Source organism: Entelurus aequoreus, linkage group LG06, assembly GCF_033978785.1.
Source record: "Entelurus aequoreus isolate RoL-2023_Sb linkage group LG06, RoL_Eaeq_v1.1, whole genome shotgun sequence".
NCBI lineage: Eukaryota > Metazoa > Chordata > Actinopteri > Syngnathiformes > Syngnathidae > Entelurus > Entelurus aequoreus.
In genome coordinates, this window is record NC_084736.1 from 46,947,677 (window position 1) to 46,966,240 (window position 18,564).

At 42.3% G+C, this 18,564-nt stretch overlaps 1 protein-coding gene across 2 annotated transcripts in view; it reads right to left on the reverse strand.

Annotated features, from left to right (window-relative positions):
* Positions 1-296: 296 nt before the first annotated feature.
* The window catches only part of setbp1 (SET binding protein 1), a 140,257-nt gene continuing 121,989 nt past the window's right edge, over positions 297-18,564 (reverse strand). For both annotated transcript variants that reach the window (XM_062050858.1, XM_062050857.1), the window contains exons 3-7: positions 15,089-15,495; positions 10,185-12,101; positions 9,900-10,107; positions 8,752-9,805; positions 297-976 (exon numbers count right to left, since the gene is read on the reverse strand). In XM_062050858.1, the coding sequence (XP_061906842.1) occupies positions 534-976; positions 8,752-9,805; positions 9,900-10,107; positions 10,185-12,101; positions 15,089-15,495 (4,029 nt within the window). In that variant the 3' untranslated portion in view covers positions 297-533. The remainder of the gene's footprint in view (positions 977-8,751; positions 9,806-9,899; positions 10,108-10,184; positions 12,102-15,088; positions 15,496-18,564) is intronic.

Here is an 18,564-nt window from a genome sequence, read left to right on the forward strand (position 1 = left end):
TACGGTTTAATTTCCTGGCCGGATTTGGCCCCGGGGCCGCCAGTTGAATAGCCCTGATGTACAGTTTACAACATTCTAGTCTACCATATTGCCTTGAAGCGGGAAGTAGGGTGCGTAGATCGGGGAAACGGGGTGGAAGAAGAGCAAACACTGAAGCGACATGAGCACAAACACTAGAGGATAAGTAGAAGGGGAGGGTGGCTTAATTACTGCTGGATTCTCTTTGACACGCTCCCTTAGAAAGGCAGAAAATATGCTGAGCTGCACAGTTTTATATGAACCGTAACCCCCCTCCCTCCCTCCCTCCCCTTGCTGGTAAATATATGGCTGAGGCCACATTCAGATACAGGATCATAAAGTACCATACACATCACTGTATCAGAGACAGAATATCCTATGCTAGCATAAGTACCACACAATAGTGCCGTGTTTTTAAACGTAGGTCCAAGGAATCTTTACAAACAAGTGCTCCCGAACCAAAGTGCACCATGAGTCCCGGGCTTAAGGGCACTGGCTCTTTCAAAGCTTGTGTTCTATTGATTGGAGGGCGCCCATAAGTCGTCCCCGTTGTGGCCCCTGCCTCTGCGTTTGCCCCCCACTGACCGAGCCTTGTGGACCACCTTCTCGATGGTCGCCGAGATGGAATCGTGGTCTTTGAGGCTGCCCGCCGGCTGGTCGCACCTCTCCAGAACAGGCATCCCCTGAGTCCTGCCGTCAGCTCTCTGAGCGGAGTCCAAACCGCCGCCATCGCCCCGGTTCCCCTCCCGTCCGTCGGCCGGCCCCGCGTCCAGGGGCTGCTTCCGGGGCCGTCCGGGTCGTCTCTTGATGACGTTGTTCCCCGTTTTGGCTTGTCGCTGCAGGCGCTTGGCACGGAGGATCTTCTGCACATGCTCGAAGTTCAAAGAATGCATCCTCCTCACCTCCTTCTGGATCTGTTCCACCTCTCGACGCTTATACCGACGCTTACCGGGAGCACCTGGGAGAGTCAAAAAAACAAAACAGAAAGGTAAATAAATCTCCAAGTTCTTTGATTAAAATGAGAAAGCCCTGCAAAGCCAAGAAGGAAACGATAACAACTTTGCTCAGGAAGGGAATGCCTTCTTTTATTTTTAAATTTTACTTCAGCTTCAAGAGCTTCCTGGTAATTTTGACATATTCATGTAAGCCTTTCAAAGCCCAGCTGAGCCAGGAGAGCAGATCCTATCCTGTAATTGTGTGCTGGAGAGCAGAGAGGAGGAAACTCGCAGAAATGTCTCCTTCAACCATTTAATATGTTTCCACACAATAACAACCCCGAGCATCTGGAAAAGAGGCTGCCAAAAGCCTTCTAAAGTCGCACATGTAATTAACACCGCAATTTCTAATTTCCTTCTTGATTTCAGAAAGCCCTTTTCTGTCTCTGTCGCTCTTTTTGTTTTCCATTGCTTGGACTACATCGCCCTCCCTCTCTGTCTGGGCTTTGATTCCAATGAACCACTGCCAGAATGGAGGAAAAGCGCAATCAGCCACTCGTCCCCAAGCAGCCTGCAGACAGAATGCTGTTTTTTTTAAAATTTAGTTTTACCATTTACTCGTTTTCCATCATGCAGTTTCTTTTGCCTAAGACTCCCACATCTGCGGTCGTCTACATATTAAAGTTTGGTAAGCTGAATACAAATACAGTGGTACCTCAACTTAAGAGTGTTTGGTCTCTTGACTTATTGTTATGCTTTAAGTTGTTCTGAAAATTACTTTAAAAAAGTCATTAATTATAGTTACTCGTTACTTTACCAAAACATTTATTTACATACTAACGGAATTACTACTTAATAAATGTAATTAAATACTGCGGAAAGTGATTTATAAGTTACTTAAAAAAAAAAAAAAAAGACTTTAAATATTGCTATTATAAATATAATGAAATTTTTTCAAAACAGGTTACAGGTTAGTAAAGCGCCTTCTGGTCGCATGAAGATGGCCTAAGAACGTGTTTTTAAAAATGTATTCTCATAAAAACAAAAACAAAGGTTTCTGATTTATATATATATATATATATATATATATATATATATATATATATATATATATATATATATATATATATATATATATATATATATATATATATATATATATATATATATATATATATATATATATATATATATATATATATATATATATATATATATATATATATTTAAAAAAATGTTTTTTTTTTATCACTTTTTTGAATATTATGAATGGACATTGAATTGGGATAAAAATAGTTCCGATGTGAATTGATTTTTTGTGCAGCCCTAATTACTTCATACAACTACTGTAGATGTTAGTAGTTCATTCTGTTTTATTATTTCACACAATATTTTTTATTTGAAATGTACTTTTTACATGTTAAAAATGTGCTGTTTGGGAGTTTGGGAGTCAATTCATTTTAATGGGCAAGGTTGATTTGAGGTACAAGTGTTTTGAGTTAAGAGCTAATTAAGCTCATAAACTGAGGTACTACTGTATATTTTGAAGGCTAAGATTGCATTTCACTGAGGTATTATAGCTTCATAAATAGTACTTTATACCCTTGACATTTGGCTGTTGCATACCTATTCGACCCTGGAAAAGGTACTAACAGTTACCTCAGGAGTTGTATAACCTTGTGCTGCCTTTAGAGAGAGAAATAGACTCACGACTAATGACTAAAGACTAATGTACCAGTATAGTACAGTATGTCCATAAAAACATTTGTTTATTTCAACTATTTTTCCTAAAAAAAGCATTGATGCCCTTTTGACTTAAAAAATGCATTCCTCTATCTAATTTAATTACCATAATAATTAGTTCCATCAAATCATTATTCTTTTTAAAATCAGATTAATCACACTTTTGAATTTGGATTAATCATGTACAACAACAGGTTGTTACTCGGTAGCATAATGAATTAATTAAAATAAAACAGCTCAATAGTTTGACACAAATGCAGTTTTATGGTCAGAATGTCCTACGGGAACATTTTTTAAATGTTTTACTTGAATGCATGTCATTTATTTGCTCAAAAACTTGGTAAGTATTTTATCTAAATTCCCATCTGGGTGGATTTTAAAGTGAAATTTGTACTGATCACTGACCATATAAAAACCTGCGGCGCCTTTCAGGTTACCATCTGCAGTTTAGGTCAAAGAGTGTCTACATGTAAAATAAATTGCTTGAGTAATCTGTATTCATATGATAAATACAAAACTTCTTTGTGATTAATTACGTGAGTTAATTTGTTATATTTGGCACCTCTATTAATAATGATCAATCAATCAATCAATCAATCAATCAATCAATCAATCAATCAATCAATCAATCAATCAATCAATCAATCAATCAATCAATCAATCAATCAATCAATGTTTATTTATATAGCCCTAAATCACAAGTGTCTCAAAGGGCTGTACAAGCCACAACGACATCCTCGGTACAGAGCCCACATACGGGCAAGGAAAACTCACCCCAGTGGGACGTCAATGTGAATGACTATGAGAAACCTTGGAGAGGACCGCATATGTGGGTAACCCCCCCCCCCCCCCCCCCCCTCTAGGGGAGACCGAAAGCAATGGATGTCGATTGGGTCTGACATAATATTGTGAAAGTCCAACACATCAGCGAAAGTCCAGTCCATAGTGGGGCCAGCAGGAACCATCCCGAGTGGAGACGGGTCAGCAGCGTAGAAATGTCCCCATCTGATGGACAGGCTAGCGGTCCACCCCGGGTTGGGAGCAGAGTAGAAAAGAAAAGAAAAGAAACGGCAGATCAACTGGTCTAAAAAGGGAGTCTATTTAAAGGCTAGAGTATACAAATGAGTTTTAAGATGAGACTTAAATGCTTCTACTGAGGTAGCATCTCTAACTTTTACCGGGAGGGCATTCCATAGTATTGGAGCCCGAATAGAAAACGCTCTATAGCCCGCAGACTTTTTTTGGGCTCTGGGAATCACTAATAAGCCGGAGTTCTTTGAACGCAGATTTCTTGCCGGGACATATGGTACAATACAATCGTCAAGATAGGCAGGAGCTTGACCGTGTAGTATTTTATACGTAAGTAGTAAAACCTTAAAGTCGCATCTTAGGTGCACAGGAAGCCAGTGCAGGTGAGCCAGTATAGGCGTAATATGATCAAACTTTCTTGTTTTTGTCAAAAGTCTAGCAGCCGCATTTTGTACCATCTGTAATCTTTTAATGCTAGACATAGGGAGGCCCGAAAATAAAACGTTATAGTAATCGAGACGAGATGTAACAAACGCATGGATAATGATCTCAGCATCGCTTGTGGACAAAATGGAACGAATTTTAGCGATATTACGGAGATGAAAGAAGGCCGTTTTGGTAACACTCTTAATGTGTGACTCAAACGAGAGAGTTGGGTCGAAGATAATACCCAGATTTTTTACCGAGTCGCCTTGTTTAATTGTTTGGTTGTCAAATGTTAAGGTGGTATTATTAAATAGATGTCGGTGTTGAGCAGGACCGATAATCAGCATTTCCGTTTTTGATCAATAGTTTTAGGTGTTCTTTCCAATTTCCTTTTTCAATGAAATCCTAACTGTAACCGTCCAGTTATTTACCTTTTCCACTTGTTTGGAAAAGGCAATTAAAATAAAGCTAGCAGTGTCCCAAGACCTTTGCACATTAATGTATTTCAAGTTTATTCCTTTCGACATCTCAAGACTAACTTTCCCATACAGTTGAGGAGGTATGGTAAAATACAGCATGTGAAGCTGTAAAGTACCGTAAATTCCGGACTATAAACCGCAAATTTTCTCTTAATTCATGGATTTTTCTTCGGTGGCGTCTTCGCTAACGCCATAAGGAAAATAGTTTTTAAAAAGTTCGCTCACTGCAGGTGGCTCTTCGGTTTAGAGCTTTGAACCGGAGGAACAATTGCCGTTCCGTCTTCTCAGTCTTCCATGGCATTACTACTCGAAAGGACTCTTCATTCATCACTCCAAGCAACGTGTGTAAGTTCTACAATGTAACTAAAACAATATTATACTTATTACTCCGTCCCATGTGTGATGGCTGTAGGAGTGTGTTAATGCTTATTTGTACATGCTATCGTAATGTAATGAAGCTGGTGTCGTTAGGAATGCCCTCCCGGTAACAGTTAGAGATGCTACCTCAGTAGAAGCATTTAGGTCCCATCTTAAAACTCATTTGTATGCACTAGCCTTTAAATAGACCCCCCTTTTAAACCAGTTGATCTGCCGTCTCTTTTCTGCTCTGCCCCACTCTCCTGCATGGAGAGGTTATTAGGTGACCACAGATGTTACAGATGATCCGCTAGCTGTTCAAAGTCGGGACCTGGGGTGGACCACTCATCTGTGCATCAGTTGGGGACGTCTCTGCGCTGCTGACTTGTCTCCACTCAAGATGATCCCCTGCTGGCCCCACTATGGACTGGAGTCTCACACTATTAACTAGATCCACTCGACGTCCATTGCACCGGTCGCCCGGTCCCCTCCAAGGTTTCCCATTGTATCCCATCGGGTTGAGTTTTTTCTTGCCCTGATGTGGGATCTGAGCAGAGGACGTCATTGTGGCTTGTGCAGCCCTTTGAGACACTTGTGATTTAGGGTTATATAAATAAACTTTGATTGATTGAGTTTGTATGTTCTCCCCGTGACTGCGTGAGTTCCCTCCGGGTACTCCGGCTTCCTCCCAACTCCAAAGACATGCACCTGGGGATAGGTTGATTGGCAACACTAAATTGGCCCTAGTGTGTGAATGTGAGTGTGAATGTTGTCTGTCTATTTGATGAGGTGGCGACTTGTCCAGGGTGTACCCCGCCTTTCGCCCGATTGTAGCTGAGATAGGCTCCAGCAACCCCCGCGACCCCGAAAGGGATAAGCGGTAGGAAATGGATGGATGGATGGATGATTGATTTGAGGTTAGCATTAGCTAATATATTAACACATTTTCGACTGTCTGTGTTAGTATTATAAATTTACAATGGCATTATTTTTGTATTGTTTTAGTTTCATGAATTCTTCAGTAAATTCACCAAAACCTCATTGTGGAGTTATTGAGTCTGTTTAGCTGGAGAGCTAGCTAGTGGGTCCATGACGATGGCTTCTCTTTTGTTTGATCAGCCGTTTTACTGCCATGTTACAGACACCGTTTGTAAACGATTAAATACATATTTACAAAACATTTCTGTGTAAATAACTAATTTCATAACGTATTTGTGGCTTACACTACCGTTCAAAAGTTTGGGGTCACATTGAAATGTCCTTATTTTTGAAGGAAAAGCACTGTACTTTTCAATGAAGATAACTTTAAACTAGTCTTAACTTTAAAGAAATACACTATATACATTGCTAATGTGGTAAATGACTAATCTAGCTGCAAATGTCTGGTTTTTGGTGCAATATCTACATAGGTGTATAGAGGCCAATTTCCAGCAACTATCACTCCAGTGTTCTAATGGTACAATGTGTTTGCTCATTGGCTCAGAAGGCTAATTGATTATTAGAAAACCCTTGTGCAATCATGTTCACACATCTGAAAACAGTTTAGCTTGTTACAGAAGCTACAAAACTGACCTTCCTTTGAGTAGATTGAGTTTCTGGAGCATCACATTTGTGGGGTCAATTAAACGCTCAAAATGGCCAGAAAAAGAGAACTTTCATCTGAAACTCGACAGTCTATTCTTGTTCTTAGAAATGAAGGCTATTCCACAAAATTGTTTGGGTGACCCCAAACTTTTGAACGGTAGTGTATATATGGAAAAATATGTTTTTTTCTTCAAAAATTTAGTGGTGTGCTCTTTAGTCCAGAAAATATGGTATCCTTTTCTTACATTTGAAAGGATAAAAAGAACATACAGGCGCAAATGAAGAGACCGAGAGTCCTTAGCTCCATTTTGACGGATTTGCTAATGAAGTGAGAAGAGAGGGCAGATATAGTAAGGCTTGACCACCCTCCATTTACAATATAGAAGAACATCACATTCTATTGTCGCTGAAGAATTCAGGGCACACAATGAAATTAGTGTAATGCAGAAAGCAATAAGTATCAAGAGTTTATGAGCTGCGCATGTTATCAGCTCAACTAAGTGCTCTCTCTCTCACACACACACTCACACACACACACATGCACACACACACACACACACACACACCAAGTAGATGAAATTTATGAGCTGCATACACGGAACATAAAACGGGTGACCTTCAACAGTGCGAGGGTCCATATAGCACTGAGGACTTGTTTCTCTGCGGAATAGTAAGCTCCCACTGCACACACACTGCAGGTTTGATCTTTGCCGTGTCTTATTTTATACCATCCTTCTTGGCATCATGAATACGTGTAAGCGTGGGACTCAAAGGAAATGCACCTCATTAATTCAGGACAGAACCTGCGTTAGTGCGAGTATGTATATGAGAAGTGTCACAAGCGACGAGACCTGCTTTAAAGGAGAAATACCATTAAAATGGTGCATGTGATATTGTAAGGATATATTTAATATGAAAACACCTTAGCTATGTACACTGCGCGTGCACGAGGGGTTCTTTGCCTGCGTATGCGTGTCCGTGCACACGCGTGCACACGCGCTTGTATTTTAATTGGACTTAAGCTGTGAAGTGAAGCAGTAAGTCATGCTAGAGGAGGGGCAGAGGGACTAGGGAAAGGAGAGGGTAATGGGGGAGCAAGGGGGAGGGGAGACCTGGAGAAAAAAAAAGGGAAGTGGGAAAGAGGGGGAGGAAGACGTGTGCATGGATGTGTAGATTCCCAACCAATAGTAGAAAATAGGGAAACCTGCAAAAAGGAGTGTGAAAGAGAAGTAAAGTGGGAAAATGCAAGGAGGATGTGCAAGGTTTGAGTTGTGTGTATGTGAGTCATCCGTTCTGGATCCCCTGCGGGTGGCGGCACTGGGAAGGGGAGGGGGGTACTCTATCGGAGCCCCTGGACTAGGCCCCAGTCATTAAACCCCTGGCTACCAGCCAGCTCTTTTAACACAGGCAAGGGCCTTTTACGGCGTGTCTGTAGAAAATAAATCACACTGTGTGAATAATATATCTCTGGCAAAGGCATTGGCAGGATCGGAGGAAGGGAGCGGGGGTGGGGGGTGGGGGGGTGGGGGGGCAAGATTGGTGAATTATAGTTGTCTCCATCCATGCATTACGTTCTCTTGATCCTAAGCCAGATGTGCTCAAACACAGAAGAATTCAGAATGTTGGAGGGGGAAAGCATATTGGTTTAGTTGTGGTATTTCAGGACTACACCGCCTCTTTACATGCGTTTAAGAGTACTTCATGCTTGCGTGTTAAATTAAAACTTGGGAACCCTGACATGGCGGAATAAAAATGTGATTAAATTGATGCCCCATTAGGAAATCACATTGTTATATATACCACTAAGGAACAGAATAAGGCATTAGACACCAATTATATTTGTAAACATGCTCCCGTTTGACTAAATCCAATATCCTGACTGCTTGCACTGCACTTTTAAAATTAGATTTTGAACATGTTCGGTGTTGTTTTGATGCTATAGCTATTTAACAAGCAGGGAAGGAATTCCCACCAATGCCAACCAGGCTAATGTTGCAGTTCAAAGACTGATTTACACACACCCATTAAATCAGTGACATATATATTCACTGTGGTGTACGGCAAAACAAGTAAAAAACCCAATAAAGCGTAACAGGAAGACCCACTATATTTTGTAGTATGCGTGTACACAGTGTGGAGTAGTAATGTAAGGGCTCATGCCTTGTGTTAGAGGTTCTTACCAGAAAGAGGAGGGCTGGAGCACTCGTTCATCTGTCCTGTCTCCTGCCGGGCAGACTGCAATGACATTAGGCCTTGATCTCCGAACACAGTGGGTCTCATCTTCCTGCTCCTCGAACCACATTCATCCTCTTGTGACCCCAGGAAGAGAAAGGACGTGGATTCTGGCTGCTGTGATTGGCTACTGTAGCTATTCATGAAACTGTTAGTAGGCGGTCCAGTCTGACGGGAGTGGAAGTGGTTGTCGGAAAGAGAAGGTGAGGATAGCTTTTCTGATTCAAACATCCCCAATGTAGATCCCAGGCTTGGGCCTCTACTGTTCGCCCTCTGCTTCTCCTGATGCTTTGCAGGGCCTTGACTGGATGAGTCACTCAGCATGTTGCGATGTGAACTGGCCTTTGCCCCGCTGAAGAGGCCACCCAACCCCTGACAGTCTCGTGGAGAAAGCAAGGGCTCGTCTTTGTGCTTATGTTTATGCTTGTGCTTCCTCTTATGTAGGCGCATGCCTCCGAGACCACCTGAACTGCCATTCCCCAGGGATCCTAAAACCTCTCCTCTTGCTGAAGGTCCCTGAAGTTGACCACTGACGCTGCGATGTTTGACCCCTGCCTGGAGCTTTGCGTGGCCACTGGAGTGGAAAGCCTTGGGGGGAGGTACAGCAGGTCTCATAAAGGGTGATGGGGGGACATGTCCAAGGGAGTGGTGAGGCAGGTAGAACGGGGTCGCAGGAGGGAAGTAGCCTAGACTTAGATGGGGTGTGTAAGGCATGGCATACGGTGCATAGTAATTTCCCCCTGCCAGTGGATAGCCATATCCTTGAACAAAAGGTAACTTCGAGGCAATGGGCTCACTGGCTTTGGCTGGACGACCCCGTCTCCTCTTGGCCTTTAGTTCAGCACTCCTGCGGATGTACGGACTGGAGTTGCAGGGGTATGTGTCATAGGTGAGCGGGTAATAATGGTGGAAGTTGAGACGGAAAATTGAGGGATAGGGATGCTGTGGGTAGCAAGTGTATCTTCTGTGAGACACTTGTAGCTCCTGGAGCTTTGACACAACCTAGAAGCAAGCAGTTCAAAGTGGGACATGGTTAGAAAAAAAATGGAAATTTGACAGAGTTCACATTTCAGAAATTGCAAAAACAATGTATTACCTCCTCTAACTCAGAAAGAAATTGAAGATGATCCCGACTCTGAAGACACTTCCTCTTACGGCGATTATGTTTTTGCTTCTTCTCCTGTTGGGTAAGGAAGTTGTCTACTGTAGCTACTTGTCGTTCACTTCGAGCTCTGCTGCCTTTGGCGGATGCTTCCAGAGCAGCAGCCTCGGTAGCCTCAAATCCATACAGATCAAATGAATACCTGAAACAATACAACACAACACATTAGAAACACCACCGCTGTCAGATTGTCAGCTGATGTGAGCAAAATTACTGCACCTGCGTCGAGAGGCGGGGCCTTTCTCAGTCTGATCTGAGGTGCTGTTGTTGTCAGTCCCAATCCCGCTGTCACTGGGAATAGTCTCTTCACTGTGGGACTCACTGATTGGAGACAAGGTGACCTCCTTCACTGATGCACCTTCCGATAGTTGAGAGGGTGAATTAGCGAGGAGACGGGGAGGTGACAGTTTCCATCCCCCAGACAGGAATCCTCTTCCTTGAGGTTTGGGGGGTAGGGCTGAAATGGGCTGCAGACTAGGCATAGTGGAATCAGAGTGGCTGGCTCGCATTGATGGCGCACTGGAGCAGGGAGAGGAGGTATTTAATGCCACAACTGAGCTGTCATACAGACTGGACATTGAGGCGCACATGGACGGCTTGTCCCTTTGTGATTTTGGAAGATTGGAGCCTTGCATTTCAGCTCGAGGTTTCCGGCCTCTCTTTTTACCAATGTAGATGGTTCCTCTCTTGCTGACATTTATTTGTTTTCCTAGACGAGCCTCAATGGTGGATGCCATGGCACTCATAGCAGAGGTAACAGGTGCAGAAGGAGACTTCAGCATGTTGGTCTTACTGGAGCTCGACAGGATCTCATTTAGGATGCTCTGCATTTTACCAAGCTTCACTTTGTTCACTGGTCTTGAATTGCTTTTTCCACGTTTTACTTTCAGACCGTTATCATCCGCACTTGTTGCTGTTGGTGGCATTTGCAGTAATGTGTTTGGTGAGTGTGTCTTTCTCCTGCGGTTTAGCCCTGCAGCAGTTTCTTGTGTAAGGGGGCTGGGGGGGGAAGTGGACGTGCCCTCGTGGATAGTCTCCACAGTCAGAAGGGGCTGCTTTTTGGGGCGTCCTCGCTTCCTTTTGATGGGCATATGGACGGTCAGGCTGTCTGTATTTGTATAAAGTGGACTAGAAGGAGTGATAGGGAAGGCAGACGGTGGGTCGGCTACCATTGATGGACTACTGCAGATGTCTCTCTGGGGTGAGGTGATGCTTGTGTGGGTTTTAGCTTTCAGGTAAGACCATCTGTCTTTACCCTTGCTTGATCTAGAACTCACTGTCGAGATGGTGCTGTGACTTGGGCTAGGACTCAAGGTTCCCCACGGTCTGGGGCTGGGGCTCAGGTTTGGCCTGGGCTTAGGGCTTGGACTCATACTTCCCCTGGGACTAGGACTGGGGTTTGGGCTAGGAAGTCTGGGATTTGTGGGGATGATAGGTTTGTTCATGTTAGGAGCAAGATCTCTGTGTTTATGTGTATCAGTGTTGTTCTTGGGACGGTCCAAAATGTTCTTTTTCATTCTGTTGATACTAAAAGTTGATTCTGGATCTGGCCCATTCCTAACTGCTTCATCTTTTTCTGTTCTGTCTACCTTTTCTCCCTTGTCTCTTTCATCACCTTTATCCAGTCTTTCGTATTTTTCTATCACCTGTCCACTGACGTCAAGCTGACTTGAGAGCTTGGAATCATTTTTGTAAGTCTCCATCTTATGAGCGACTTTGGATTCTGGAGGTTTACGCTGGTGTTTCTCTGTTGTGTCAGAGTCCTGTCGCTGCCGAGACTTTTCTTCAACAGAAAAGGACTCATCAAAAGAAGGCCTCCTTCGCCTTTTTCTTCCTTTTCCTTCCTCTGTCAGCATGGGCATCCCTCTATCCTCTTCAACCCCTCTCCTGCCAGGAAGTGTTAGCTCTCTCTCATCCTTCCTCCTTTCCTCTCTTTCTTCCCCAAACTGCTCAGTCATCTCCTCCTGTCGGTACCTTTGCCTGTCCTCTGTTTTAGATGGGCTCCCTGTTTCTTTTTCAGACTGTCTTCCCCACTGAGTATCAGGATTAGAAAGCATCTTCTGGGAGTCTTTCCTGCCATACTTCCTCTTGATGTTCCCAAAGAGCTGTTCGTTAACTTCCTGCATACCTCTCCCCCTGGATAAAGTATACAAAGAACAATAAGAATAAGACGCTGATATAGAAAAACATTTCATGTATAAGAAAAAAATGTCGATGAAATTCTATTCAAACAGTCAAAACACTTCCTCTTTAACATTTGTCACAGCTCAACTCAAACGAAGGTTTCGTTCACACTGCACGTCAATTCCAATTGTTTTGCCCTTATGCGACCTGTATAGGATTTTTTAAATGTCAATGTGAACAGTGCAATCCCAAATTTTTCATATCCAACCCAGGCCTCTTTCGTAGGTTGATATAAATCGGATATATATGCGATGAGTCCTCAATGTGAACACACCTGCGTTTAGGTGATAAGCGCCGTAATTATTCGCCAAAATAGACGGTTACAAAATAAATAGTTAACAACCAAGCAGAAAACAGGTGACAATAATATGTTTTAGGAACTCACATAAAAGTTCCACCACTTCTGTCTACGACTGCTCGCCCACTTTCATGCTCTTTAAGCAGACTTTGAAGCAAAATACCCTGTAAAACTGCCACAAATCCTAGAAATTGCCACAAATGTGCCAGTAGTGAGACTGACTGAAGTTGAAGCCCGTAAATACTGCAGTGCGTGCAACGTCATGACGTCAGGTCAGATGCATTTACATTAGAAATCACTTTTTTAAATGTATTTGAATGGCCATATATAAAAATCGGATGAGACAAAAAAACAGAATTGGACATCCGACCCTGAAGTGTGAATGTAGCTTAAATCAACAAACTTGATTTGTTGTCCCTCGGAGGACAAGTAAACTTACTTTTAAAAACCATAAATACAGTATTTGCTGAAAATTCAATCAATCAATCAAAGTTTACTTATATAGCCCTTAATCACAAATGTCTCAAAGGGCTGCACAAACCACAACGACATCCTCCTCTGATTCCACGTCAGGGCAGAAAAAAACTTAACCCAATGGATACAACCAGAAACCCTGGGCTAAAAGCCAACTATATATGCATACAGTCTATATATATATATATACACATATAACTAGTATTAATATAATGGATATATAATCAATATAATAACATAATAAAAGTATATGAAAGTTTGACTTCTACCTTATTTACTTCTATGACACTTTTCTTAAAGTTTTGTAATCGATTAGAAATATCAAACAGGTAATATGCGCCAAGCATTTTTCCAATAATGCATTTTAGTGGATTTAAATGGGTGCAATTTTGAATTATGAATGTTTTTTTTTATATCCAAAAAGTTCAGTAAAGGTTGTGTTATGTGTGACCATGTGTGTGGACTTTTTATAATTCATTTTTATATTATTTGAAATGTTTGCAGTTTATTTGCGCCATGATTAGGAAAGGTTGTTTGGATTGGGTCATATTAGTTAATGCTGTGCTGTCCACGCATCAATGTACAATTTCTGGTCATTGACGTGATTTACTTATGCTGTCCACAAGATGGCAGCAATTAGACAGTCAGATTTTTGAAAATTAAGCTGGAGGTACCCTGCGGGCCTGATTCCTTATTATTAAAATTGTGAGGTCTTACGGGCCGTTTTTTGGACACACCTGGTTTACACCATTCTCTACCAGGAGATAAATCTAGTTTTCTGCAAAAGCGACTTACCGGTCGCATTTCTTCAGAAACCAACCAGCGCCCTGCTGTCTTTGTGGCAAAAACAGACAAATCCATCAGAACCAATCAGTGCATCGAAAGTTGATGACGTCATCCATAATCAGTGATCATGTTCGCTCGCTTTGTGTAATTTTTGCCGTGATTGCAACTAAATGAAAGCATCAATAATGAGGAACTTTGATGAAATCAGTGAGCGTGTGGTGCCCTCGCCTACTGGGCGCATATAGAGACGCTATCCTGATAAATCAAAGAGGCCCGTGAGCAAGCAAGCTGTGCACTTAAAGTATAGGATATGTACATTGAAATTAATAATGGAATAAGCATTCGTCTGAAAATACTGATATATTTTCACTCATTTTTAGGGCGAGGTTGGCCCCATAGTGGATTAGTCTGTTTTTGCAAAGAAACGTTGTTTGGAGTTATCTGTTTTTGCTGCAAAATTTATACAAATTTATCAAAATTAAATTGCAATTTTTTCAAATTGAGACTATCATTTTGTTTTTTAGAAACGGTTCAGTTGGAACTAGTGTTGTAACGATAGCAATATTTTGGTGCCGTACCAGTACTAAAATGATTTCGGTACTTTTGTAGATAAAGGGGACCACAATAAAATAGCATTATTGGCTTTATTTTAACAAAAAAATCTTAGGGTACATTAAACATATGTTTCTTATTGCAGTTAAGTCCTTAAATAAAATAGTGAACATACTAGACAACTTGTCTTTTAGTAGTAAGTAAACAAACAAAGGCTCCTAATTAGTCTGCTGACGTATGCAGTAACATATTGTGTCATTTATCATTCTATTATTTTGCCAATATTATTAAGGACAAGTGGTAGAAAATTAATTATTTATCTACTTCTTCATTTTCTGTTAATATCTGCTTACTTTCTCTTTTAACATGTTCTGTCTACACTTCTGTTAAAATGTAATAATAATTTGTTCTTCTGTTGTTTGATACTTTTTAGTTTTGGATGATACCACAAATTTGAGTATCAATCCGATACCAAGTAGTTGCAGGATCATACATTGGTCATATTCAAAGTCCTCATGTGTCCAGGGCCATATTTCCCGAGTTTATAAACATAATATACATTTAAAAAAACGAGGGACCGGTACGTATCAGAGACGGTATCGTACCGAATATTATTCATTAGTATCGCGGTAATATACTAATACCGGTATAATGTACAACCCTAGTTGGAACCCACATCAGCAGGATGGCGGTGTTATGAAAAAACGTTGGTTTACTCAAAACAAGGAAAATGGAGATATCTGTTTTTGCGCCTGGACTCATCAATTCCTCATTGTCATTTTGTGCCGAGATGAAATAACAAGGTAAAGTTAGAGAAATTAACCCGCACCTGCTGAGAGAGGTCAAGTTGAGAATACTGGCATCTGTAACAACTGGCAACTGCAGGTCTGGAGTCAAGGATCTTTGAGGTGAATGGCTTTGAGTCACAGTTCTTGAGAAAGGTGCGTTCGAATCCATCAAAGAGCTCCTACTGGCCCCCGCCTGTTGTGCAGCTGGCTCGGAATCCGCAGGGTTGGCTTGAGAAGCAGTAGGTGCTCTGAACGCGATCCAGTCGGGACTGCCTTGGTGCTGAGAAGCGTGTTGGAACTGTTGCGTGGGGGTGTGTTGTATCGGTTGTGCGAGGGAAAGAGTGGGTGCGGGGAGTGGAGTGTTGCGAGGCTGGTGTTTAGGTGGAGAGGGATCTCCCAGTAGTTGCAACAGGCCTCCTTGAACAGACCGGAACTGGCGCTCGTACGTCTGTGAATGACAGAGAAAAGAAACAATGAAGGGTTATTATAATCAGAAGACACGATGATTACAAAGGGTATGATAACGATAAAGGACCATTAAACAGTAACAATTTCCTGTGTTCCCAAGATATGGCCACGAAGTGAGGTAATGCCACTCAGTTCCCATTTTTATGTGTACATATTTTTGTCAGCACAGAACGTGTCATTGATTTGTTGTGCTCTGAGATTCTTCTCTCTTCACTGCAGGTCTGACTGAGACTTTTAATACAGCTTGTGCACACGAGCAAACAGTGCAGAGCCAAACAAAAGGCTTGTTTACAGAGCAATTAAATTCCTGTGGCAAGGATGTTGCATGCTGCGATAGCTGGGGGGAGCGAGGAGGAGGTGGTAGGGGTGTGTGAGTGCACACACAGTGTATAAAACACAGTAGTGGAAGTTGGCGGTGTCCTTGTACGCCCTTTCACTTAGATACACAGAACTAACTCCAATTGGTTCTTTTTTTTTATTGTTCTTTTTGCTACCGCCACAGAATCATGTTTTGTTAGTTAGTTAGTTATGCATCCAGGCATTTAGTTTTCAATGTTTTAAATGCTGCGTGGATGGGGGTGTGGGGTGCAGTGAGGTGTCAGGGTAGGGGGTGGCGGTCAATATCAGGGCTGCAGCTATCAATTATTTTAGTAATGGAGTAATCCATCAATTAGTTTCTTCAATTAATCGGATTAAACACAATTTATAGCCTCAATGCATATTTTAGGTAAAACAATTCAACTTGTCTCAACCTTCATTCTTTTGTTCTAATAAATGCACATCATCAGCATTGAAATTGCACCACTTGCGTTAACACACAAACAGATCGGACCTACACCTCTGATGTGCGCTCTACTGCAGCGGCCGTGCGGAAACTAAGTCTGCATGTTTAAAGTTCCGGGCACTACATGCAGTCCGGATTTCATAGATTTTTGTTTTGTTTTACTTGCCCTTATTAAACAATCAATTGAAGCGACAGAATATAAATCAAAGATTGTTTAAAGTCAAATAAACGATATAATCCAGCAGGCACAAGACGTTGATACAACGTAGGGTTGTCCCAATACCAATATGTTGGTACCGGTACCAAAATGTATTTCGATACTTTTCGATACCTTTCGATACTTTTCTATATAAAGGGGACCACAAAAAAATGGGTTTATTGGCTTTATTCTAACAAAAAATCTTACGGTACATTAAACATATGTTTCTTATTGCAATCGAAGAACATTTTTGTCCTTAAATAAAATAGTAAACACACAAGACAATTTGTCTTTTATTAGTAAGGAAGCAAACAAAGTCTCCAAGTAGTTACAGGATCATACATTGGTCATATTCAAAGTCCTCATGTGTCCAGGGACGTAGTTCCTGAGTTTTTAAACATAATATGAATTTCAAAAAAGGGGAAAAAAAATTGTGACGATAAAAAATATTGATGTAATCATAGTAGTGTCAACTAGATACGCTATTGTGCTTGGTATCATTACAGTAGATGTCAGGTGTAGATCCACCCATGGCATTTGTTTACATTCAGGGGTGCTACCTTGCTGTTAGCGGTGAGCTATTGTATCCTCCTACGGTGTGTAGTGAAGCATGTTTAGCTATTCCTCGTCCTGCAGGGATGATACTTGTAAGAAACTCACTTTATTTTCGTCGCCATGGAGACAAGGATTAGTAATTTCCATCCATCCATCCATTTTCTACCGCTTATTCCCTTCGGGGTCGCGGGGGGCGCTGGAGCCTATCTCAGCTACAATCGGGCGGAAGGCGGGGTACACCCTGGACAAGTCGCCAGCTCATCGCAGGGCCAACACATATAGACAGACAACATTCACACTTACATTCACACACTAGGGCCAATTTAGTGTTGCCAATCAACCGTTTTTAAGCCAAAATGCGTCCGTTCTCCCTTTTCTGTCTACACGCTGTGTCTGCTTGTAAGTAACACAACATAAACACAACACAACGGTGGCCATGGATGAAGTGCTTGCTGTCCAGAGTCGGGACCCCGGGTGGACCGCTAGCCTGTGCATCGGTTGGGGACATCTCTGAGCTGCTGACCCGTCTCCGCTCGGGACGGTTTCCTGCTGGCCCCACTATGGACTGGACTCTCGCTGATGTGTTGGATCCACTGTGGACTGGACTTTCACAATATTATGTCAGACCCACTCGACATCCATTGCTTTCGGTCTCCCCTAGGGGGGGGGGGGGGGGGGGGGGGTTACCCACATATGCGGTCCTCTCCAAGGTTTCTCATAGTCATTCCCATCGACGTCCCACTGGGGTGAGTTTTTCCTTGGCCGAGGATGTCGTTGTGGCTTGTGCAGCCCTTTGAGACACTTGTGATTTAGGGCTATATAAATAAACATTGATTGAAATACCCAGAACCCCTTGCAGTACTAACTCTTCCGGGACGCTACAATAACAGTTTGAAGGGGAAGGGGTATGCTGCCTGCACCTCAACCCCGCCCCCCCAATCGCACCCCCGCAACCCCCCCCCCCATCTCCCGAATTCAGAGGTCTCAAGGTTGGTAAGTATTAATTAAGTATTAATAACCATGAATTGATTAACGTGGACTTAAACAAGTTGAAAAACTTATTCGGGTGTTACCATTTAGGGGTCAATTGTATGGAATATGTACTGTACTGTGCAATCTACTAATAAAAGTTTCAATCAATCAATTAAAACGCATATTTGTTGTAGGTTGTTCTCAGGCACCTGCCCATTTGTCCCGCATGAGAAAGATAAAGCTGGAGTCCAATTTTTTTGTCATTCGTTTAAGAATAACAATTACTCTCTTTGTCATCAATTCCCCGTAAATATGTCTTGAAATCGGACGACTGCAGGCTATGTCTCGTCTGACCCAGAGCACCAGAGAGACGGCTAATAACGGCGTTTGAGCAACACCCCTGATGTTGTTGGGTGCTGAATTAACAACAGCGTTAGCGCCACTGAAAACGTTATGGTACATCCATCCATCCATCCATTTTCTACCGCTTGTCCCTTTCGGGGTTGCGGAGGGTGCCGGAGCTTATCTCATCTGCATTC